This window comes from Botryllus schlosseri, chromosome 15 (assembly GCF_051294905.1).
Source record: "Botryllus schlosseri isolate E-star chromosome 15, Bs_hap1, whole genome shotgun sequence".
Classification (NCBI taxonomy): Eukaryota; Metazoa; Chordata; class Ascidiacea; order Stolidobranchia; family Styelidae; genus Botryllus; species Botryllus schlosseri.
Window position 1 is genome coordinate 19,345,433 of NC_137250.1, and position 27,322 is coordinate 19,372,754.

The window sequence follows — 27,322 nt, forward strand, 5'->3', positions numbered from 1 at the left end:
GAAGATGCCGCACTATTTATTTATATCATCAGGCGTGTGACACCGATTAAGCTGCCGGTCTTTCGCAGAGGACGTTTTTTGTCGTTGTGCAACTGACGTCTACAAGGCTGAATGGCTGGTTGGTTTCTTCCATTGCGTGACATGAATCAGTGGCACTGTCTGGTTCAGAGCTACTAAAGAATGTCGGGGTCGCAGTAACACCATCCTCCCACACGTAGGTGCCAGTTGTTGCATCTGTGACACCAACCCACGGTCCCGTCGTCTGCGGCCCAACATAATTGTAGAAGGTTTGAAGAACGTCACTGTAAGACAATTCACATGATTTAAGTGCTTAGGCCTTGGCCAAGGTGGGTGTCTGATTCCATAGACTACTCCTAGTCGCTTCGACATCTTCCTGTCTTTTCATTGTATCGCATTTTTGTGGTGTATTGAACTGATAAAATTGCTAATAAACCAATGATGATGATGATGAGGATGATTTCAACCAGAGTTCACAATGGCTGATACTTGTAAAGCAATGCTGCAATGCAATAGCAATACTTGGATTAGCAATGCAGGGTTTCAGTTCAGATTTCTAAATCCCTCGCAACAGTGGTACAAAATACTCCTAAAAGTAAAACTGTTTTCCAGAACTTTACTTTCTACTTCCACTTGAAGTAGGTTTGATATGTCTTGGGAATTGCTAAATTTACTTGTAATTGATTAGAAATTTTAGCGCTACTTAGAGCGTGTAGGCTACGTCAGTATCAACGGCGACTAGAGTGTTGGCATAAATATCGAATGCATAGCGATCACTGAGCAGTCACCATAGATGTCGAAGCGCCATGAATACTAAACAAGAACTAGTAACTCTTAATTTGGGACACCGTCGACCTTTGAAAGAGCAATGGAAGGTGGTGAATAAAAGACACCTTTGATACATCATATAGAGAGCAACTAAATGTGACAACTTACTTTCTCACTGCATCATCGCGGAGACCTTTGGATGCAATCTCGGCATTTGAATTGAGGTTGGTGCAAGCAGTTTTGGCATCGTCGTAAGTCAGGTCGCCATCAAGTATGTAATGGTAGTCGTAGCAATTGCTAGCGCGATACCAGAGGCCGTCGGGCAGGAAAAAGCCAGCTGAGATAAAACATATAGCATAGGGGTGGTGCCAACCCGAACAAGGTTCATTTGAACGCGAATTTCTATAAAAGGTTCGCTGTGCTTCGCCCTTTGTGCATGCGTCCCTCTGCGTGGGTTAGATGTTACCGGAGTGTTAGTCAATAATCAGAGCACCATTGGTGTCATTCAAAAGATGGCACTCATGCCAATGTGAGCAGAGTGAAATGCTCAAATTCTTGTATAAATTCTTATAGATTGAAGGACTCTGTTACAGCGCGGACATATCAGCTCATGATTTTATCCAGTCCGTTAACGAGCTTCTGGCGGTGACGAGGTGAAAGATTAAATTATTCGTAACCCGCATGGCGTGAGGTTTTCAAGTAAAAAAGCAAATCTAGGTTTATCTCAGTTTTGAGTTTATCTTCCTCTCTTGTTGTCCGCAAGGAAAATAGTAGGAAGTTGCAATTCATGAAATTTGATTGATGATGTTAAGAGCATAAGACTATTGTGAACTTCAGCTGTTTCCCAAGAAATGGTCACGGTTTATAGCAGGGGCAGTCAGCTTCTGCCGTCGGCTGGCCGGATATGAGAAGATGACCAGATTCCTGAATCGATACATTATTCACGGATTTATCCACATATAAAAGGAGTAAATCGTATTCAACGTAAACTTTGAGTTTAAAGCATAGAGACCAAAATCGGTATTCAATGAATTTATGAACGCAATGCAGTTTAATACCAGTTGAAGTCAAAGACATCTGTGGTCTGTGTTTTCAACAATTTCTTTGAACTCCGGCTGCATATCGCGCGTAGAAACCCTTAGTAAGACTGCACGTGAGTAGTAGTTATGATCGCTCGTGAGGTGGGTGGGGTTCTTATGGGTGCGGCGGCGATTCGCCTGGAAACTCGTGGTGGCGATTCGCCTTTTTAGACCCCCCTCTCGGCCGCGATTCGCCATGTGTTCTTATGGGTGCGGTCGTGATTCGCCTTTTCAGGTATAGGCCGCGGTCGTGATTCGCCGTGAAAACTCGTGGTCGTGACTCGCCTTTTTTGCTATAGGCGGTGGTGGTGATTCGCCTGTCATGTATCCTTACGGGATCTGTGGTGATTCGCCATGTGTTCTTATGGGTGCGGTCGTGATTCGCCCTTTCGGGTACAGGTATCTCTCGCGCGGTGTTGAATAGGTATCAGGAATAGTAAATAGTCACGTGATTGATTCTTAGTTAATATGTATGTCGCAAATTATTATATACGACCGATTCGAAGTAATCCCAACGTTTACGGCGAGTGCGACAATGATATATCGTTATTCTTATGGACGCCGCGGCGATTCGTACTTTCGGGTATAGACCCCGGGCGGAATGTCGTACTTTCAACAAAAAAAGGCGTGAAAATAGTTTGCAAAATCTAGGAATTACTCGCATGGTAATGTTTGGGTAATTAGTTTACCACAGAGCCGGCGTAGACGGCGGTTCGAATATCAACAATAACAACGGTCACAAATTAACACTTCAAATAGGTGTGAAATAGTTTGCAAAACCCCGCGATCGCTGACAAGATAATATCCCGGACATAGCCATCTTTCGCGACATGGGGTTACAGGCATATCGATCGCTCACGCGGTGAAATTTTCGTAAGCAGTTTGGTACAGAACTTGATTTCACTCGTAAGATTTAATAAGTAACGAATGACAGAACCACCAGTGTCGGTAACTTGAATGGCGACAAATTGTCACTTATTTCTGCTATAACCCTAATCCTTTGTGAAGTGAACGCTTATTCAAAAAGGTGTGAAATAATTCTAAAATCCTACGACCGCTCACAGGGTAATGCTTCAGACATAGCGATCGCTCATGATTTGGTGTTACAGGCATACCGATCGCTCACTAGGTAATATTTCCGCAATAAGTTTGTCACAGAGACGGTGATTCGTAAACCAACAATTTGACACTTTCTTGTGGTCGCTATATGTTTTGACACTTCAGAACAGGGGTTGACTTTAGTTGCATGATAAGAATCATGAGAATATTCAAGCAATGTGTCAATTTGTCAACTTGAAATGAAACTCACTACACAAACCAAGTTGATTCGTATTTGAATGTGTTGATCCGGTACAACTCTAATCCTTTGAGAAATCCATTTACCGCGATCTGTTGATTCGAACGTAACCCAAATATTACTGACACCGACTTTCAGCCACATTGAATTATTCGCACATACCGCGCCGCTGTTTTCACACCTATAGAATCAATACCAACTATAACTCTACAAGAATCAAGAACCACAAGTATGTGCATTATACAGTTATTGTCTTTGTCAACTTGAAATCAAACTCTTAACACAAACACGCATCTTATCACTTGTCAACTCTATCATGAAAATCCTCGAACCTGTATTATTAAGAATGTTATAGTACGGCGTCGGAATCCACTCGCGAGATGTACTAAAGGTAAATCCAGATAATCCAAAATGAAATATTTGGACTTTGACATAGTCTGAATTGAAATAGATTGACAAATATAACTACCAACTTTCCACGTACCATTTCGATATTATACGCACATTGATTTGAAACAAGTAATGAAACATTACAACTCTATTCACGATTCGGCTTTCCGTTTGTCAATGACACATTATAACATCTTACCACACTCACAAGAATTATTCATAACATTAACCGGTGTTAAAAATATAGTTTTCACTTACTTGATTATATCACTACAAATCGCAAACTTGAATTAATTCGTCCTGGTTGTATTCATACGACCGATAATTTTTATCCAAATATAAAGGTCGGCCAGATCTACTAAAGGTAAATTGAGATCAACCAAAATGAAATAGTTTGACTTTGGTGTAGTGCGAATTGAAATAGATTGACAAACATGACTAGCAACTTTCAATCCATACATATTTTGAGATTATGCACACATTGATTTGAAAACAAGTAATGAAACATTACAACTCTATTCGCGACCTGTCTTTACGTTTGTCAAAGAGAGTTTCAGAAATATTATCACCATGACATCTCAACATTTTAACATCTTACCATACGCAAAAGAGTAAAATAGAAAAACCTTGTCAAGTCAATCCGTTTGTAACTTACCCAACCAACTCAACAGTATCCTTACGAAAAGTAGACAAGACTACGCGAGTAATCACTACAATCCAAAATCCATAGCAAGTTCGGTTGTATTCATAGTCCGCCAACTCGTATTTTTTATTAAACTGTAAAAGTCGTCACTATTCTGTAACCTAAAGTAATTACTACTCGGTGCGCGCAACTTGAGATTAACATATGTTTTGAGTATATGATATTTGAATGCCTGACCAACGTAGATGAGAATTCATTTCTTACAATCGAACACAGGTGTTGTATTGAAAATTATCATGATGTAAACATAAGGATTGACACATTGATTTGACATATGGGATTTTGTAATAGTTGATCACGACTTGATTATTAAATTATTCGCATTAATTAGCCCCGCGTTGTGTTGAAAGTTATGACAGCAACAAACTTTTCGGAAACATTGTTATTAACATATTGATTTGTAAAACTATACTTGTCTGAAATGTTCTTGATTTGGAAGATATTCCGTGTTGGTACAAATCACTCTGCGTATTGCGGATATCAGAAAATATTTTACAAATGTAATTGTTTCCAGTACCCAAGACTAAAGATGAAACAACAATTTAGTTTGCTGATAAACAACCGGTACAATACTTTATCATCATAATCCGCGGTGAGAATTGAAACACTTTCGCGCATTACCCGGTGTCAAGATATCACACTAGGTGAATTGGCATACCGCCACTTGAATAATACCTAATCCGTTCGCACCATTTCACATACTTTGATCATTACAAAAGTAAATTGTGATATGTTTGTTAGATGCATCCAATTCAGTTAGAAATGTCTGGTGCACAACAATCGTAATATCAAAAAAGTACTTGCTACACTGTTATTTGCTAAACGTGTTTTGCATTGTTGTTCATTTGTAGTATTGATTGAAATTGTTCTTGAACCCTCAAATAATAATTCCTGACATGAAACCAAGCCGCTGAAAGTCGTTACCATCGCGAAGATACAATGTGTACGATGTTTGTCAAATGAGTCCTACCTGGCCAACAGAAAACAATTTTCACTCACCCGAAATGAAACCAATGTGATGGTCTCCATTCGATATTTTGTTTGTGTCAAATACTTTGCAATGAACACATTTGCATGGTTGAGCTTTACATCATCAAGCTGTTATTTGTAAATCAAGATTTCGGTAAACTTGTAAATGTATCGTTTAACTAACCGACATTTAGTGATTGGGGAACATACCAGACGATACACATCCATCTCCGAAATACTGCATTGATCTTAATTTCCATCATCGTGATAATCGAAGTATATTTCTTTCGAATTCGTAACAACCGACTATGACATGATAAATTTTTGACAAGTTATGCTTAGAAGACTGGTTGCATATCGCGAAAAAAATAATATACCACTCATATTGATACTGTTACTCCATTGATCGATATTTTCAAACGAGTAAAATTTATTACTTGAGTGTCCCCGCTTAATGCAAATGAAAACTCAGCCGTCTTTTAACATCACAAAGACATTGATAAAAAGTAGGCAATCAAACACAACAATTTGTACGACACTAATTATTGTTCCACACATCTCATTTCATACTAAATGTATACGAAAGATATTCATGACACATGAAAATATTCCCATGCTACAAACCTGTACAATGATTGGTGGTGCTTTCAAACTGTTTCGATATCACAAGAACTTTATTGTCTGAATGGGTGTTCATGTATCTTAATAATCAAATAGTTCAACACAGAACTAGTACGAACAGAAACATCAGAGTTGTTTACACAAAAGTTTGTATGTGCACAGTATGCGAATACCATGTGTAAGTCCAGCACAATTGCGGTATCCATCCGAGTTTAGTTAACACAAATTTATTACAACGAGCCACGTAAACTTTCGTGAAAGAAAAGCATACTCACTTCCAGAGGGTTATGTCAACGCCATAGCAGTAAATCAGCTACTCCAACAAGAAAGTACATATGTTTTCTAGTCACGGTCCTTACATCTTTCACATGGATCAATCTACTTTGCTAACGAAAAGTGCTGAGTCATCACATGATTGCCCTCACAACAAAACAGCTAGAAGATATTATCATACAAAAATATTCCTAACCCTTTGCGCACCAGTGACAAATCATACAACAAACATTTTTCGTGAGTCGAATTGTTGTTCAGTGTCAAGTCTACCTGTTGAAACGTACATTAAAACAACACAGTCACAATTCAATTAAAACCACGAATCTATTTTCATTTCGTCACATATAGAAAAATAAATTTTCTTTCCCCAACACATACTTGTAACCAATCGCTTTCATTAAACACACAACTCCATAAAAGTATTTACTTTCTACAACATAGACATTCCGATGTAGTCAAGAAATATTTTTATTAATCAAAATCATCGATTTCTGTTCACGGCGTTAGTGTGTGCATGTCATACCTGTGGGTCCCGTATTAAAATGGACACGACACGACTGAATGTAAGGGGGTAGAAGTCTATCGCATCGATTTACATGTGGTCTTCGGTACGGTTTCAAAAAACGAATCATCTATTTTGCATTGGTCGAGACCGAGCGAACCAGTTACATGTATTCGCGGTAATGATTTTGCTTGTCATATGCGGATGATAGGGTTGCTGCCAAATCAACATACAACAATCTTCTGACGATCATAATAGCAATTTCATTTTCCGCCCCCTTCGTAACTGTATACGCACGAAAAGTATATTGTACAACTCGGCAACTACGTTTAACAAGACCAATCACACTAAACATACGATACCTACCCGAGTAAAATTACCATTTTCACCTAGAGGTCAGCCGTTACCTGAGTAAAAAATACCATTGTCCTTTGGAGATTTATCGTTTACCCAGTGTATCAATACATTTTCTCTTGGGGGTCTATCGTTTCCTAGAGTAACAAACCCCTTTTCCTTTGGAAATCTATTTTTTTCCCTGGGTAACAAACCTTTTTCACTTGGAAATATATTTTTTCTCTGGGTAACAAACAATTTTCACTTGGAAATATATTTTTTCTCCGGGTAACAAACCTTTTTCGCTTGGAAAGATATTTCTCCCTGAGCAACAAACCATTTTCACTCGGTGGTCCGTCGTTTACCTGAGTAAAAATATCATTTTCCTTTGGAGATCCGGCGTTTACCCAGTGTAACAATACATTTTCACTTGGAAAAATACTTTTACCTAGAGTAACTAATCATTTTCTCCTGGGTAACAAACCCTTTTCGTCTGCAAACTATCATTTACCTGAGTACCAATACCGTTTTTCACTTGGAAATCTATCTTTCCCTGAGTAACAATATCATTTTCGTTTTGAAAACTGACAACCACACCAGACAATTTGATATTTTTGTATATTGTTACAACGGACAGTGACAAAATATACACCAACAACGACTCCGATACATTTGTCTAATCAAATATTCACTTGCTCTGATGCATCCCATCAAAATCATTGGTTACTCACATACAATAACAATGAGCTGTTGTACATCGACAAGTATGTTTTCGGAATTGGCGAATAAAGGGGTTTCCGATATGTCCGTGATGTCCGGGTTCGTGCTTTGGATTTTCCAGAGTCAAAATGTCTGAATAAAACACCTCCTCGACTTTGGTAACTGGTTGATCGGAAAACGGATGAATTTATGTTCCCCATCGCGCTAACAACGCCGGGTTACTTGCGAGTTTCCTCAGGTCTGTTTACTATATTGTGTCTTTACTGATCAATACATGTCGCTCCAGTCAGCTGAAACCGGATCACTAATATGAGAAAGTGTGTGGGGGCCTGATCCGGATATTCACTCATGAACCAACGACCAATATTCAAGTAAACATGTTACAGACCGTGTTTTGTCTCCATGAAAAATACCAATGCATACACCATCACATACAAGTAACGTCACGATTGTTCACAAGTATTCGCGTAAACGAGGTGTACATACAATGTGTCGGTGTACAAACATCATGGAAAACAAATTCATGTTCTCAAGTCTTATCATGCGATGACTCTGTACATTCAATGTGGGTATAGATGACTTGGAGACAGGTAAGCAGCCATATTTGGACGTAACATGGTCTTAGTATGAACCGACCTCCACCCAACTTGTGAAAAATCAATCTCACACGAGTACAACCCTTTCACGGGTTCACACCTTGATTTTGTAAGATTGTTCGGATTCTCAGGTAGACTTGTATCATGATCCAGACTTCGATATAATCGGGTTGTGTAACTCGCTCAATCCCTCCGTGTATTGTTCGTCCTAATCTGCGAACTTTTTTGCTGAGACCGCAGTGTTTCACCTGGCATAATGTATTTGGCGATCACCCTCGTTATCAGTCTTTCACGCGATGAATATGTCAGATGTCGCTACTCCCACAAAACGACTACAGATAAACATCGTGAGCAGTGACTCCGGATTGAAATCGTAAACAGGGACTCTCTGTGTGTGTGTGTGTGAATCTCGAGTTCGATTACGTTAGATAATGTAATCCAAGGTGTGTCTCTGCGAGTTGAAGGCTTATTTCGTGTTAATCACACCGCAAGAGGGTGCTATCTCGTAATTCTACAGGTCGTTATAAAACGAAGTTGGAAACTTTTGGTCTAGTTGATCCAGCTACCTATTGAAACGGTGCACCCGCGCAGACCATTGAGAAAACGTTGTCGTAACCTGGCCATATCCACGAGTAAATATGAGACTACGCGTAACTGTCCATAGATTCCTTTGGCCCCACACCGTGGTTTTACGACACAGACAAGATGCGACAGTGGAAATATTGAAAATGAAAAACGATACCTTGGTTACATTTGATTTGGATTTTACACCTGATGAGCCATACACTCGATTGATACATTGGGACGACAACTCTATCATCGAGGTCGAGGGAAAAGAAATGTACAGATTTGTTGGTGTTGTGGATATTCAGCGAAAATCAGGGTATATGGTTGTGTATGGTTCACATATTTGACTGAGAATATATTGGTATGCATAGTGCGCTGTCCATTGTATCATGCCGTGTGTCATCTATACCCACATTGAATGTACAGAGTCATCGCATGATAAGACTTGAGAACATGAATTTGTTTTCCATGATGTTTGTACACCGACACATTGTATGTACACCTCGTTTACGCGAATACTTGTGAACAATCGTGACGTTACTTGTATGTGATGGTGTATGCATTGGTATTTTTCATGGAGACAAAACACGGTCTGTAACATGTTTACTTGAATATTGGTCGTTGGTTCATGAGTGAATATCCGGATCAGGCCCCCACACACTTTCTCATATTAGTGATCCGGTTTCAGCTGACTGGAGCGACATGTATTGATCAGTAAAGACACAATATAGTAAACAGACCTGAGGAAACTCGCAAGTAACCCGGCGTTGTTAGCGCGATGGGGAACATAAATTCATCCGTTTTCCGATCAACCAGTTACCAAAGTCGAGGAGGTGTTTTATTCAGACATTTTGACTCTGGAAAATCCAAAGCACGAACCCGGACATCACGGACATATCGGAAACCCCTTTATTCGCCAATTCCGAAAACATACTTGTCGATGTACAACAGCTCATTGTTATTGTATGTGAGTAACCAATGATTTTGATGGGATGCATCAGAGCAAGTGAATATTTGATTAGACAAATGTATCGGAGTCGTTGTTGGTGTATATTTTGTCACTGTCCGTTGTAACAATATACAAAAATATCAAATTGTCTGGTGTGGTTGTCAGTTTTCAAAACGAAAATGATATTGTTACTCAGGGAAAGATAGATTTCCAAGTGAAAAACGGTATTGGTACTCAGGTAAATGATAGTTTGCAGACGAAAAGGGTTTGTTACCCAGGAGAAAATGATTAGTTACTCTAGGTAAAAGTATTTTTCCAAGTGAAAATGTATTGTTACACTAGGTAAACGCCGGATCTCCAAAGGAAAATGATATTTTTACTCAGGTAAACGACGGACCACCGAGTGAAAATGGTTTGTTGCTCAGGGAGAAATATCTTTCCAAGCGAAAAAGGTTTGTTACCCGGAGAAAAAATATATTTCCAAGTGAAAATTGTTTGTTACCCAGAGAAAAAATATATTTCCAAGTGAAAAAGGTTTGTTACCCAGGGAAAAAATAGATTTCCAAAGGAAAAGGGGTTTGTTACTCTAGGAAACGATAGACCCCCAAGAGAAAATGTATTGATACACTGGGTAAACGATAAATCTCCAAAGGACAATGGTATTTTTTACTCAGGTAACGGCTGACCTCTAGGTGAAAATGGTAATTTTACTCGGGTAGGTATCGTATGTTTAGTGTGATTGGTCTTGTTAAACGTAGTTGCCGAGTTGTACAATATACTTTTCGTGCGTATACAGTTACGAAGGGGGCGGAAAATGAAATTGCTATTATGATCGTCAGAAGATTGTTGTATGTTGATTTGGCAGCAACCCTATCATCCGCATATGACAAGCAAAATCATTACCGCGAATACATGTAACTGGTTCGCTCGGTCTCGACCAATGCAAAATAGATGATTCGTTTTTTGAAACCGTACCGAAGACCACATGTAAATCGATGCGATAGACTTCTACCCCCTTACATTCAGTCGTGTCGTGTCCATTTTAATACGGGACCCACAGGTATGACATGCACACACTAACGCCGTGAACAGAAATCGATGATTTTGATTAATAAAAATATTTCTTGACTACATCGGAATGTCTATGTTGTAGAAAGTAAATACTTTTATGGAGTTGTGTGTTTAATGAAAGCGATTGGTTACAAGTATGTGTTGGGGAAAGAAAATTTATTTTTCTATATGTGACGAAATGAAAATAGATTCGTGGTTTTAATTGAATTGTGACTGTGTTGTTTTAATGTACGTTTCAACAGGTAGACTTGACACTGAACAACAATTCGACTCACGAAAAATGTTTGTTGTATGATTTGTCACTGGTGCGCAAAGGGTTAGGAATATTTTTGTATGATAATATCTTCTAGCTGTTTTGTTGTGAGGGCAATCATGTGATGACTCAGCACTTTTCGTTAGCAAAGTAGATTGATCCATGTGAAAGATGTAAGGACCGTGACTAGAAAACATATGTACTTTCTTGTTGGAGTAGCTGATTTACTGCTATGGCGTTGACATAACCCTCTGGAAGTGAGTATGCTTTTCTTTCACGAAAGTTTACGTGGCTCGTTGTAATAAATTTGTGTTAACTAAACTCGGATGGATACCGCAATTGTGCTGGACTTACACATGGTATTCGCATACTGTGCACATACAAACTTTTGTGTAAACAACTCTGATGTTTCTGTTCGTACTAGTTCTGTGTTGAACTATTTGATTATTAAGATACATGAACACCCATTCAGACAATAAAGTTCTTGTGATATCGAAACAGTTTGAAAGCACCACCAATCATTGTACAGGTTTGTAGAATGGGAATATTTTCATGTGTCATGAATATCTTTCGTATACATTTAGTATGAAATGAGATGTGTGGAACAATAATTAGTGTCGTACAAATTGTTGTGTTTGATTGCCTACTTTTTATCAATGTCTTTGTGATGTTAAAAGACGGCTGAGTTTTCATTTGCATTAAGCGGGGACACTCAAGTAATAAATTTTACTCGTTTGAAAATATCGATCAATGGAGTAACAGTATCAATATGAGTGGTATATTATTTTTTTCGCGATATGCAACCAGTCTTCTAAGCATAACTTGTCAAAAATTTATCATGTCATAGTCGGTTGTTACGAATTCGAAAGAAATGTACTTCGATTATCACGATGATGGAAATTAAGATCAATGCAGTATTTCGGAGATGGATGTGTATCGTCTGGTATGTTCCCCAATCACTAAATGTCGGTTAGTTAAACGATACATTTACAAGTTTACCGAAATCTTGATTTACAAATAACAGCTTGATGATGTAAAGCTCAACCACGCAAATGTGTTCATTGCAAAGTATTTGACACAAACAAAATATCGAATGGAGACCATCACATTGGTTTCATTTCGGGTGAGTGAAAATTGTTTTCTGTTGGCCAGGTAGGACTCATTTGACAAACATCGTACACATTGTATCTTCGCGATGGTAACGACTTTCAGCGGCTTGGTTTCATGTCAGGAATTATTATTTGAGGGTTCAAGAACAATTTCAATCAATACTACAAATGAACAACAATGCAAAACACGTTTAGCAAATAACAGTGTAGCAAGTACTTTTTTGATATTACGATTGTTGTGCACCAGACATTTCTAACTGAATTGGATGCATCTAACAAACATATCACAATTTACTTTTGTAATGATCAAAGTATGTGAAATGGTGCGAACGGATTAGGTATTATTCAAGTGGCGGTATGCCAATTCACCTAGTGTGATATCTTGACACCGGGTAATGCGCGAAAGTGTTTCAATTCTCACCGCGGATTATGATGATAAAGTATTGTACCGGTTGTTTATCAGCAAACTAAATTGTTGTTTCATCTTTAGTCTTGGGTACTGGAAACAATTACATTTGTAAAATATTTTCTGATATCCGCAATACGCAGAGTGATTTGTACCAACACGGAATATCTTCCAAATCAAGAACATTTCAGACAAGTATAGTTTTACAAATCAATATGTTAATAACAATGTTTCCGAAAAGTTTGTTGCTGTCATAACTTTCAACACAACGCGGGGCTAATTAATGCGAATAATTTAATAATCAAGTCGTGATCAACTATTACAAAATCCCATATGTCAAATCAATGTGTCAATCCTTATGTTTACATCATGATAATTTTCAATACAACACCTGTGTTCGATTGTAAGAAATGAATTCTCATCTACGTTGGTCAGGCATTCAAATATCATATACTCAAAACATATGTTAATCTCAAGTTGCGCGCACCGAGTAGTAATTACTTTAGGTTACAGAATAGTAACGACTTTTACAGTTTAATAAAAAATACGAGTTGGCGGACTATGAATACAACCGAACTTGCTATGGATTTTGGATTGTAGTGATTACTCGCGTAGTCTTGTCTACTTTTCGTAAGGATACTGTTGAGTTGGTTGGGTAAGTTACAAACGGATTGACTTGACAAGGTTTTTCTATTTTACTCTTTTGCGTATGGTAAGATGTTAAAATGTTGAGATGTCATGGTGATAATATTTCTGAAACTCTCTTTGACAAACGTAAAGACAGGTCGCGAATAGAGTTGTAATGTTTCATTACTTGTTTTCAAATCAATGTGTGCATAATCTCAAAATATGTATGGATTGAAAGTTGCTAGTCATGTTTGTCAATCTATTTCAATTCGCACTACACCAAAGTCAAACTATTTCATTTTGGTTGATCTCAATTTACCTTTAGTAGATCTGGCCGACCTTTATATTTGGATAAAAATTATCGGTCGTATGAATACAACCAGGACGAATTAATTCAAGTTTGCGATTTGTAGTGATATAATCAAGTAAGTGAAAACTATATTTTTAACACCGGTTAATGTTATGAATAATTCTTGTGAGTGTGGTAAGATGTTATAATGTGTCATTGACAAACGGAAAGCCGAATCGTGAATAGAGTTGTAATGTTTCATTACTTGTTTCAAATCAATGTGCGTATAATATCGAAATGGTACGTGGAAAGTTGGTAGTTATATTTGTCAATCTATTTCAATTCAGACTATGTCAAAGTCCAAATATTTCATTTTGGATTATCTGGATTTACCTTTAGTACATCTCGCGAGTGGATTCCGACGCCGTACTATAACATTCTTAATAATACAGGTTCGAGGATTTTCATGATAGAGTTGACAAGTGATAAGATGCGTGTTTGTGTTAAGAGTTTGATTTCAAGTTGACAAAGACAATAACTGTATAATGCACATACTTGTGGTTCTTGATTCTTGTAGAGTTATAGTTGGTATTGATTCTATAGGTGTGAAAACAGCGGCGCGGTATGTGCGAATAATTCAATGTGGCTGAAAGTCGGTGTCAGTAATATTTGGGTTACGTTCGAATCAACAGATCGCGGTAAATGGATTTCTCAAAGGATTAGAGTTGTACCGGATCAACACATTCAAATACGAATCAACTTGGTTTGTGTAGTGAGTTTCATTTCAAGTTGACAAATTGACACATTGCTTGAATATTCTCATGATTCTTATCATGCAACTAAAGTCAACCCCTGTTCTGAAGTGTCAAAACATATAGCGACCACAAGAAAGTGTCAAATTGTTGGTTTACGAATCACCGTCTCTGTGACAAACTTATTGCGGAAATATTACCTAGTGAGCGATCGGTATGCCTGTAACACCAAATCATGAGCGATCGCTATGTCTGAAGCATTACCCTGTGAGCGGTCGTAGGATTTTAGAATTATTTCACACCTTTTTGAATAAGCGTTCACTTCACAAAGGATTAGGGTTATAGCAGAAATAAGTGACAATTTGTCGCCATTCAAGTTACCGACACTGGTGGTTCTGTCATTCGTTACTTATTAAATCTTACGAGTGAAATCAAGTTCTGTACCAAACTGCTTACGAAAATTTCACCGCGTGAGCGATCGATATGCCTGTAACCCCATGTCGCGAAAGATGGCTATGTCCGGGATATTATCTTGTCAGCGATCGCGGGGTTTTGCAAACTATTTCACACCTATTTGAAGTGTTAATTTGTGACCGTTGTTATTGTTGATATTCGAACCGCCGTCTACGCCGGCTCTGTGGTAAACTAATTACCCAAACATTACCATGCGAGTAATTCCTAGATTTTGCAAACTATTTTCACGCCTTTTTTTGTTGAAAGTACGACATTCCGCCCGGGGTCTATACCCGAAAGTACGAATCGCCGCGGCGTCCATAAGAATAACGATATATAATTGTCGCACTCGCCGTAAACGTTGGGATTACTTCGAATCGGTCGTATATAATAATTTGCGACATACATATTAACTAAGAATCAATCACGTGACTATTTACTATTCCTGATACCTATTCAACACCGCGCGAGAGATACCTGTACCCGAAAGGGCGAATCACGACCGCACCCATAAGAACACATGGCGAATCACCACAGATCCCGTAAGGATACATGACAGGCGAATCACCACCACCGCCTATAGCAAAAAAGGCGAGTCACGACCACGAGTTTTCACGGCGAATCACGACCGCGGCCTATACCTGAAAAGGCGAATCACGACCGCACCCATAAGAACACATGGCGAATCGCGGCCGAGAGGGGGGTCTAAAAAGGCGAATCGCCACCACGAGTTTCCAGGCGAATCGCCGCCGCACCCATAAGAACCCCACCCACCTCACGAGCGATCATAACTACTACTCACGTGAACATCAGTTAGATTGTAACACAGCTTTGTTTTGTTAATGTGCATGACCGAAAATGTTTGCTCGCAAATGTATGTAGACCCGTGGTCCATCTTATCGCAAAGTGTGACCGAATAATGTCTGCGGGCCGCTCGAAATCCGATCGCGGGCCATATGTGCCTGATTTGCCATATTTGCCTGATCATGTATTTAAAAAACGTTATCGGAAATATATATAAGAGGAGTATTGATTATATGCCGATGTTGCAATTAATGTCTTGTATTGTGAAGTACCGTGAAATCTGCACCGTGGATTCAGTCCTGCACTGCAGTCCCAAAAATCTTTGATATAGCTCGATGTACCCTTGTTGAATTTTTTCACTGCATTTTAGTAGTTTTGTATATTTATTTTTATTGTTATGCGCCATTGATTGGAATGTGTAGCCTTTACTCCTCCATGTGGCGACTGTGTACTAAGGCCTTGCGGCCCCTCGTCGTCAGCCTGGTCCGAACAGGATTTTCGCTGGTGCGACATATACATGATTGATTCTGATTCTGTTCCCCAGCCCTGGTTTATAGCCGTCGAAAGTTCGTAAGCAAACACGAATCTCTGTATAATATCGCAATACAATACAATACAATACAATACCGCAATAACATGGACAAAACATTCGCACCAACATCTTTGTCGCACCTTAGGCCTACCAATGATGCTCTGCTCCGTATTTGTTCGTCATCCAGCCACCGTGTTATTATTATTATTAAATTCTTTATTCACAGTAAGAAACTGGTCAATACACACATAATCCGGGGAGCAACCTGCACCCAAAGGAAAATGGCGAGATTGGAGTAAATATTTTAAAATTTCAGTAATGCAGTCAAATTGTTATTCCTATGCAATACATGGAGTCTAAGTCAGATTACAGAATTGCAGTAGATGAAGAATTGGCAAGGGTTACAGAGCAGAGGTAAAGATGATTGAAAATGAAGAATCGAAATTACAGAAATGATGCTGTGATTCACTAGTATAATTTTAGTTCAGTGGTGCATTCAACGCCTTCCGAAAAATATGCACAGTGCCCAATAACGTGATCTTTTGGATCATGTCGAATCGAACGTTACCCGGAATCTGTCGGATATGTCTCATGAGTTTTTTGCTTACGACCCCTGTAGCGCCAATGACTATCGGCACAATGTTTATTTTGCATCGCCACATTTTCTCACATTCCATTTTGAGCTCTGCGTATTTGGACTGCTTTTCTGATTCTTTTTGTTGTATATTGTGATCAGCTGGGACAGCCAGTTCAATGAACAAGCATTCTCTTTTCTTTTTTAGTTTGATGATCATATCCGGGCGGTTGCTTCTGATTTCGCGGTCAGTTATAACTGGTATATCCCACAGAATTTTTACCTGGTCGTTTTCTGTCACTGGTGCTGGGCTGTAATCGTACCAATTTTTTGTCGAATTGGTGATGTTAAAATGTTTGCATAATTCAAGATGAATGTAGTGACCAATCCTATTGTGTCTCCATGAGTATTCGGTAGCTGCAAGTATTATTATTATATTCTTTATTCACAGTAAGAAACTGGTCAATACACACATAATCCGGGGAGCAACCTGCACCCAAAGGAAAATGGCGAGATTGGAGTAAATTTTTTAAAATTTCAGTAATGCAGTCAAATTGTTATTCCTATGCAGTGGCGGCTCGTCCTATAGGGCAACTGGGGCATTGCCCCACCTAAAATTGTTATTGAACAGAATTGCCCCACCTAAAATTCTGTTCAATAACAATTTAACCATTTATAGACGCACAGCAATCAGTATATACCGAGATCACGGCGAAACCCGCATTATTCTTGTGCTTTCGCTAACAAATGCCCATACATAGCGAAGTATCTGCGAAAATCGAATTCTCTTCTGTGTTTTCGCTTTGTGAATGCCTAGCCGGGGCTTGCCCCGGTAGCGCTCATAACAAGCTTTCACTATCTATTCTCTCAAAGCCGCGCACAAAAAAGAAACGGTGATTTACTCTCTCCTATTCGTAAAATGGCCGAGCAAGTGGGGCAACTATGCCTGTCGCCCTTAAGGTGTGATGTAACAATCGTATCTATATCTGAACTCGGTTACCGTGATATGCGTTGACTCGACCTTTGCTGGTATATGTCGATTTTGACGGTGTTTCGCACCATGATAATTCTTGAAACTTGGTACGATATGTCGTGAAGGTAGTATTTAGCACTGCTCCAAGTTTCAGGCTTGCTACTCAAAGATAAGGGTGGTAATTTCGTTTCCGAAGTTCAGTGTGTGCTGATCTATCATGTACATTGTACAGCAAACAGATTTTACTCAAAAGCCGGTATTGGTCTCCATTGATTTTGACGATGTTCCATACCGAGATCGGTCATGATATTTGGCACAGTAAGTCTTAATGTTAGTATCGACCGCTGTAATAAGTTTTAAGTTTGTCACTGAACTATGTGGGTGGTAATTTCGTTTCCAAAGTCGAGTGAGAGCTGACTCTTCATTTATCGCTAACAGATTTACGCAAAAGCCGTTATTGGTCTCTATTGATTTTAACGATGTTCCATACCTAGATCTGTCATGAGCTTTTGCACGGTATGTCTTGATTTTAGTATCGAACGCGGTGCCAAGTCTTAAAGTTGACGCTCAATGATTGAGGCAGTTATTTCGTTTTCGAGGTCGAGTATGGTAGAGATGCGCGCTGATCTGATACTTAGCCTACCTACATCATTGCGGATCTCACGGAAAAGCCGGTGTCTGTCTGTGCTAATCTAGTCGGCGTTCCATAACGAGATCGGTGATGATATTTCCAATGGTATATCTCGATGATCGCATGAAACAGCTAACTAAGATTCTCGGTTTGCATTCAAATATTCACATAATTTTATGTTCGCCAATGTGCATTTCACTGTGAAATTGTGGCCTTCAAACCATTTGCTTACAATCCCCTGTCAAATGCGATAGCTATTTCATTTTCGATGTCGGCTAACAGCTGATCATTCGATCAGCCTATTCCTCGATCTATTTTACTCAAAGTTCGGTGTTCGTCTGTTTGTATTGATTTTGACAGTGTACCATGCCGGAATGGGTTATGAGATTGCGAATGCTACTTCTCGATGATTTCATGTAACAGTATGCTAAGTTTACGGCTTTCATTCATGTATTTATTGATTAATATATTTTCCAACGGCGATTTGGCAGCAGACAGTAAGCCGTATGTGTTGCGTCACAATCTCCAGTTTCAAGGCCAAAATGTACTATGTTGTTCCGAGACCGAAGTTCCGAGGCTGCTGTCCTTAGTTCTTCAAAGACCATTCAAATTGATGTTCTGGATTCAATATGACAGGCCCAATCTATGAGATAACAATTGCGTATGTGTCCGAAGTTGTTGACCTTTGCAGTTAGGCTTACGCAATCTCTCGAGTTCTAGTCATTGGAATTAGTCTGGTCAAGTCAAGTGCGAACATGAATCGTATTGAATCTTTGCTCCGTACGTAGGGTAGTTTACGCAGTTGCCTTTAGAGCGAAAATTAAAGGTCTAGAAGACTACTCCTTGTCGCTTCGACATATTCCTGTCTTTTCATTGTATCGCATTTTTGTGGTGTATTGAACTGATAAAATTGCTAATAAACCAATGATGATGATGATAGCAATTGTCCAGTCCATTGATCCAATCGTACGCCGGGTACCTCCGCTTTGGTTGCCTATCACCTGGTCGTAACTCGTAACCACCAGCTCAGTGGTCGTAACACACCAGGATCGTGTACGAAACACTTTCGGACGGCCTATCGATTTGCGTAATCTCTAACTCTACCATGAAATCATAACGCATGCTACTAAGGATGACCTGATAATTGATTCGTGGCATAGGGACGATTCTTAGTTCACGTACATTATGTAAAATAATCCTTTGATTAAAAAAAATGAATAAAACATTTGTTACCACACTTCAAGTCACGGCTCACCGGCAAACCTCTCGCGGCACCTACGTTAAAATCACTGTTGTCGGGAAATTCATGTGACCATCATATTAAAGTTACTTTTTTACGTCGGAAAACGCCATTGTGACGTCATCTTGATAAAAGTCGCTCGCAGCCCTTGCCCCACCACCCGATATTGTCACGAGCCGCCACTGTTCCTATGCAATACATGGAGAAGTCAGATTACAGAATTGCAGTAGATGAAGAATTGGCAAGGGTTACAGAGCAGAGGTAGAGATGATTGAAAATGAAGAATCGAAATTACAGAAATGATGCTGTGATTCACTAGTATAATTTTAGTCCAGTGGTGCATGCAACGCCGTCCGAAGAATATGCACAGTGCCCAATAACGTGATCTTTTGGATCATGTCGAATCGAACGTTACCCAGAATCTGTCGGATATGTCTCATGAGTTTTTTGCTTACGACCCCTGTAGCGACAATGACTATCGGTACAATGTTTATTTTGCATCGCCACATTTTCTCACATTCCATTCTGAGGTCTGCGTATTTGGACTGCTTTTCTGATTCTTTTTGTTGTATATTGTGATCAGCTGGGACAGCCAGTTCAATGAACAAGCATTCTCTTTTCTTTTTTAGTTTGATGATCATATCCGGGCGGTTGCTTCTGATTTCGCGGTCAGTTATAACTGGTATATCCCACAGAATTTTTACCTGGTCGTTTTCTGTCACTGGTGCTGGGCTGTAATCGTACCAATTTTTTGTCGAAGTGGTGATGTTAAAATGTTTGCATAATTCAAGATGAATGTAGTGACCAATCCTATTGTGTCTCCATGTGTATTCGGTAGCTGCAAGTGCACCACAGCCGGACATGAGATGTGCCACAGTTTCATTTTGGTTGTGGCACATTCTGCATTTGCCGTCCGTGTTTTGCTTCAGAATTCTTTTGCGATAGTATTTTGTAGGAAGCGATTGGTCTTGTGCTGCGAAAATGAATCCTTCGCTTGCCGGTTTCAGACCAGAGCTGGATAGCCAGGTCCATGAAAGCTCGTCTACATGGGGCTGTGAAGTTAACTTCTTGTGCTGTCCATGAAGAGGCATTGACTCCCATATCGTTTCTCTCATTTTGAGCGTTGCATTTTTGTATCGAACTCGTGCTGCTTTTGCTATTGTTGTTGGTTTGGCAACAGTGTTTTCAGCAGTGTACAGGTTAGCTGTTTCTATGTTGACTTCTCTGACGTACTTGTCGTGACGATAGCTCAGAGATTTTGTTTTGCGCTGTTTGTCTTCCTGTGCAATGAGTTTGCAGTAAATGTTATCGCTGTTGTTGATGTACTGTGACAAGCCAATGATTTCTGTTTTGAAAGTTTGTTCAATTTCTTGTAGTCCTCGACCACCTTTTTTCTGGGGATATACAGTCTTTGTGTATCAGATTTTGGGTGATGCATGTGGTGCATTGTCATCAGTTCTCTCGTCTTTGTGTCCAATTTTTTAATTTCATCTTTGCGCCAGTTCACCACACCAAAGCTATATCTCAAGACAGGCACTGCAAGACTGTTTATGGCATTGATTTTGTTTTTGGAATTGAGTTCAGTTTTGAGAATTGATTTGAGCCTGCTAATGTATTCTTTTTTTAGACTTGATTTCATTGCAGCATGTTTATTAATGTTGTCGCTTTCACAGATCCCTAGATATTTATAGTGATCTTCAGCATTCAATTCTGTTATGGTTTCGTCCATTTTGAAGTTCATGTCGCCAGTGCTGGTGGCTCTTCCACGTCGTATGGTTTTGAGCATTTATCCAAGCCAAATTTCATTTTTATATCTTCCGAAAACTCATGAACAATTTTCATTTGGTTATTCAGGTCCGTATCGGATTTCGCATACAGTTTCAGATCATCCATCATCATTATTATTATTAATATGGTTAAAAGTTGTAGTGGCGCTTATCTCCCTCAAGGGTCTGGTGCACCACGGTCTGAGGTTACCTCCTGGTATAAGTACCCTGCAATGTATTTCAACCTCGTCTATATACGAATCAAATCTTAAAGGATTCTACGACATGATAGCACGAATTCAGCCACAGGGGTTAATAGCTCGGCCTGGACCGTGTAACATGTGTTCAAGCTAAAGCTAGGAGAATTCCAGTCACAGAAGTCAATTCGGAAGGAAAAACAATAAACAAAACCAAATCGATTCGAATCACTCTAGCTACAGAGTAAAATACCAATATTAGCCCACTTATAATGGAAGCGTGATAGAATAGTTCATATAAAACCAATTTACGATACGTCATATGTGAGTTTCGGATCAGGTTCAAATCATAGTTTTGACCAGATGAGAATGTTGGAGAACTAGAAACAATTGGAGGCAAACGGCAGCTGGCAACCTTGAAAAACCCGGGCTAAATTATAATTTCCTAAAATTTCCGATAGCATTTTGAACAAAAAATTCCGGACATGCCCGAGGAAACCCGGACGTATAGCAACCCTAACTTACATCTCATCGACAGTAGTACAGCAATTGAAACATGGCAGAATTTGACCATGGAAATTTCTAAGAATAAGTCAAGAACCATTTGCCGCTGAGAAACAATGTAATCCTAAAATGATTGGAATTGCGACTGGTATAGGGTTTTGTGGAAGGGCCAAGTCAAGGAGGCCATATAGTAGCGAGTAGCGATAGATCGTCTGGCGGGCCTTGGTCGCCTTTGAAATAGATTATTGCAATTCATTGTGTTTCGCTGAAATCCTACAGTAACCGTAGGCTACCACGTGCGTATGGAGGAATGGCGTTCAGTTCCACATATTCTACTCTATCTCAACTCACTTTCCGTGTTACATAAAACTTCTTCACTTTCCAATAGACCTCCACAGGTTCTGGTTCTGGTCCTCATTCCCCGACATGGTAAAGAGCATAACGTCGTGTAGGTCCACGTGCAGCCTAAACCACATCAATTAATCAATTAATGCATTGTCGTTTCTGTTCGATTCAGACGACTCTTTTACTGCCTTGCAAAATAACGATGGGGTGTAATTAGCGCATTCCATCCTTTAGCTAGTTCCGATTTCGCCACAAGTAATGATATTCTGAACTAACGACATAAAAAATAAAATTCATATCCTATGTGAACCTTATTCGAAAGCCCCACTGCTCAAGTTCAAGTATAGAAGTAACGCTGACTATATCTACTCAATTACAAGTCGAAGTATCTAATTCCATGACATGTCGAAACTACATCAAGTGGAAGTTTAAAATGAAAGGTGTGAAGTGCTCCCAAATAAGCAGTATGAAACGGTAGATTTCGTTGAGAGATCTGTGATAGTAGTAAATATGAGGTATACCTTCGCGAATGAAACAAAATTGATAATAACACTCCAACTAGGCAGAATATTCGCGAATATTTTCAGTTGCAGGGGTGTAGCGGATAGTTCAATATATTTATACTCAACGAACTCGGTGCCGTCCGGCAACTAGCAATACTCATTGCCTGGTCGCGTGATGTCATTAGGGTGCTTCTATAAAAGGTATGGCGTCACTATATACTAATCGGTGAAGGGAGCGGCTTAATTTGTTTATTTGCTCAATTTAAACATAATACCATTATTGGAAGTAGGCAGGGGTAATCGGTACCGAAGTTCTTCTACTCTTTCAGCGTATGGGCTATATAGGCCTACTCAATTAGGTGTTGAGTACTACTACTAGTACTTGAAAGTAACTGTAGCACTGAATAAACGCCTGCCAAAAATTCCGTGATGCATTAACAAGTGGTAACACGAAATGTCAAGTTCACAGCGATCGATAGTGTGAGATGGACTTAAATGGTATTTTCCTGTTTCAGTTCAAATACGGTGGAATTGTGATTGAATGGTTGCTGTCAAAATGTTTTTCACATTGTCAAACTTAATTTGTGGCCTCTTCATATTTAGAGAGCAGTATACCTCTTTAAACTGGCGAATTACTATCTCTAGAAGATTGTACGCAATGGGACGTCGTATGTCGACTTACTTCCAGGGTTTGCAGTGGTTATGGGTGGCGTTGTTGTTGCAGTGTTCCTGTTCATCAGAGCTGGTCAAAGAATAAAATCAGCGCCGTCATGGCGTATCGCCCCAGGATTCATATCGACGATTATTACGGTTTCTAGCAAATATTTAGTTCAGTCGGCTACTGTCTGCCTTTATATACCACCTATCAGCCAAAGTTAAGACGTCGATATGTTTGAAATCTCTTCACTCGAAATAAGATACTACCTATATCGCAGTAATAGGTACAAGACTTGTATGCGGGCATTGGTGGTGACAAAGTAGAGTTTATTTCTTAACCGAGGCAGGATTTCGATTTCAAACTCATGAATGAGGTGATATCGTAATCAATGACGGGGGTGATGTCGACAAACTTGGTGTCAGTGACGAAATTAACCATCAATATACATAATTATTGCATCATCTAGAATTTGCATATACCCATCAAGGCATAAGCCAGTAGAAGCCAGCTATCGTCATTTTCCGATGTGCTGGGCGGCGATAGAAACTGCGGTCCATACAAGACAATTGGCGACTGCACAACAATCGGTTGTGGCTGAGGCTCAAAGTATTGACTTTGGATTGGCGCATAGACTGATTGTTGGTAATATCCGACTTGCTGAAATGAGATAACGCTTGATAGGAAAAGGTGCGTGGCATGGACAGAGCCATTTCTAAACAGTCCAGTTTCATAGAGATTACTTAACTTAGCGAATTGATTTGAAATATCGTGGAAATGTTGTCAGACTTTCATGAGCACGCCTTACCTTTATTGCCGGGCTTCCGTCGTTTACGTCAGCTGTCGACGCTGCAAACAAGTGAAGAATTTTAGAAGCAAATACGCAGAGGTGGTCAAAGTAGTCAAGAAAGCTACTCAAGTAGAAGTAGAAGTAGCAACGAAAAAATCTACTCAAGTACGAGTAGAAGTACTTCTTCCACGAGCCACCTAAAACTACTTGAAGTAGAAATAGAATTTATTGACTTTTAATCTACCCGAGTAAGTAAGTAGTTTCGGAAACAGTCCTAATTCGTTCGCATGGACTGTCAAAAGCTGCAAATTGAGCTATGCGGAAAGTTCAGAGAGCTTAAATTTGTATTGATGCATCCCTGTAGGTATCAATTTTCGACATAATAAGCATTCTTTCGCATCGTGGGATGCAAATTATAATATTGGTATTAAAATACGATACTAACACTTTGTTTACTAGAAGACCCCTTTTCAAAGAATATAATGGCATGACCCAAGTTTTGGCAAAGAGCAATACGGATAGAAGTTGTATCGGATACGGTTTCAACACTTTGCGCGATTAGTATACGTTAATAACAAATGTTGTGGATCGCAAAAGTTATATTTAGTGTAGCTTTATTTTCGGAAAATAGAGGCATTACTATACGCTCGTTTTTATGCTTCAACATGTATGTTCTGCAGACAAAAGAAATGAAAGTAATTAGAACTCAAAGTATGATACTCGGATTTGAAAGTGCTATACCAATACCACTTCTACAAAGCGGAAAATATACTTCATGTCTTTTGTCGATAAAGCTTTAAAAGTGATCTGCTAAAACAGGTGTAACGTTAGAAAAGAACAGAACACGTCATGGGCTGCTAGATTACGAAATGATAGGTAGACTAATTGCTAGATGGCGAAACGGTAGTTTCAAACGTTATGGTAGGCCTTATTTACTGTGATGTAATATTTGATATGGCCGTCAATGCGGTGTGAGCGGAACCAAGCAATACGGAACCTAAATTATGTTCACTGATACTTTCGCGAAAAACATATTTGTCATTCCACAACTACTGTGCGCGAAGTGCAACAAAATTGCTGGGCTTTACTCGAATTTTATGAATATCAAATCTCGGTACTACGTGAAAACAGGCTTTCTTTCTTATGGGGGGATTAAACTACTTCGACTTGACAAACTGAAAATAGCGAAAAGTAAGTAAGTAGATCACAAAATATTACGATGTAGAAGTAGAAGTAGAGATGATCAGATCTTCTTGAGTAAGTAGCAGAAGTAGAGGAAAACTACTTGAGTAATTCAAAAAAGTAGAAGTATTTCGTTATTGAACACCTCTGCAAATCCGTTCGACTCGGCCTCTTCTTTAGTTTATACCTATATATTTCTTGAATCGGCTTTCTGAATAAATCGGTATTTGAGGAAGAGACAGTTACAGTTCAGCATGGCTTGGTTTTCTGCCATGTGTTCACGCAAATCAAAATTCATTCAGGCTGCAGAAAGCGGCAACCCACAAGTGTCAATTCCATTGGATAAATATTCACAGTTCCTTCCCGAGCCTTAATCGTTCATTACAATCTGAATTCGCGCTAAGCGATGCTACTCACCTGGGCTATATTGCATCCAGAGCATGAAGATCCCACCCATCATAAAGCAAAGACGTCTATTAGGCATTTCGAATTGAATTAATTCCTATGAACTAGGCGACACCGCAGATAAAACACATGCGAATGTGTGTAAGCATCCGAAGACACGCATTTATCGTGAATCTGCCTGAGAACATATTCTAGAGTAGGGCTCGCCAACTCAAAACGGCTCGCGGGCCACTTTTTCTAATGTCGCATAGCGACCGCGGGCCGCATGGATTCAATATCGAGATAAAAATAGGCCACACAGTTTAACACCACGCTTTTAAAACTTTACGTCGGTAAAACCCTGTGCTTTCTGTCATGATCGACGGCCATAGTCACCACAAAAGAAACAATATTTTATTACATGAAATGCAAATACAAAAATATGATCTTCATGTTAATCACTTTCATTCTATTTCGAACTATGGACTGCGCGCGACACCTGACAACACTTTTCAGCGACTTGAGAATCGACATTGGGGTTAGGTAGACAACTAGACATGGTATATTTGCTGGCAAACTATCTCCCCGTAAGGGTTGGTTTTGTGAGGTAGTCCCAAGTCGCTTTCTAAGCGCCCCCGTCTTAACAGAGTCTTCTTGGCCTTTGCACGTCAAGGTAATAGGCCCATTTATATCACCTAATTCGTCCATCGCGGAATTCTATTACCATCGCTGAGACGTATCATCTGCGTATCACATGCGGCCACTGCGCGGACATCATAATATAGAATCTGAACATGCAAACTCTCCAATATGCTAATTTTATCGTATCAAATCCTGTGATTTCAAGACGTGGTAGTGCTGCGCTGCGAAACCCACACTGGCAGAGATTTATGAACGCCGCACGCATATTAAACCCTGTTATATTATACTGGATTCGTCGCTAATGTCCCGAGGCAGAGATAGCAAATTACCAGTATCCATATCGCTGCACTTAATGGCTAAAAAGGCGATAAGTTGCACCGTTGTGTCAACTAGACCTATATTATTAATAATTCTTTATTTCATATGCTAGGCAACACAAAATTTCTTATCCATGATTTATAGGCTGGAAAAGATAGTGCATGGAAGCGACAGGGCGCGTTAAAATGGGTCACTCCGCTTAAATATGTTGTGGTCTCAAATTATAGTCGAAAGTGTATGTTTTTGGCAGCAGTCACTTCTCCCAGAACACCACCATATACGAACCGCAGTTGAAAGGCTTCCATGAGTATAGTCCTATTGTATTTCATCAATTTCTGTGGCACGAGTAATCGCTGCTTATTTTTCACAGTTGTGCATGATGGGCGCGACCAAGTAGTCACCCATATAACGTTTTTATCCAATCCGATATTATCCAGAAATTTCGAGTACGGTGACTTTATGAGGAAAATGGTTGCTACAAAATATCCTTTCATACTTTCATCTTCAATTTTAGACTACGCGGAGGCCCACTCCGAC

The 27,322-nt window shown here is 39.5% G+C and overlaps 2 protein-coding genes across 4 annotated transcripts in view; one reads left to right on the plus strand and one right to left on the minus strand.

The window, feature by feature from the left end:
* Nucleotides 1-26,096, minus strand: LOC145457180 (uncharacterized). Its single transcript, XM_080335353.1, has 7 exons — nucleotides 25,859-26,096; nucleotides 24,278-24,318; nucleotides 23,952-24,129; nucleotides 23,497-23,556; nucleotides 22,318-22,431; nucleotides 955-1,123; nucleotides 1-302 (listed from the first exon to the last, which is right to left on the minus strand). Exons 1-7 carry the CDS (start codon nucleotides 25,923-25,925, stop codon nucleotides 47-49), a joined length of 885 nt encoding a protein of 294 aa, XP_080191479.1. The 5' UTR covers nucleotides 25,926-26,096; the 3' UTR covers nucleotides 1-46.
* Nucleotides 15,762-27,322, plus strand: part of LOC145457179 (uncharacterized) — a 36,901-nt gene continuing 25,340 nt past the window's right edge. For all 3 annotated transcript variants that reach the window (XR_013920800.1, XM_080335351.1, XM_080335352.1), the window contains exon 1: nucleotides 15,762-15,771. The gene's annotated coding sequence lies outside the window, so the exon portion shown is untranslated. The remainder of the gene's footprint in view (nucleotides 15,772-27,322) is intronic.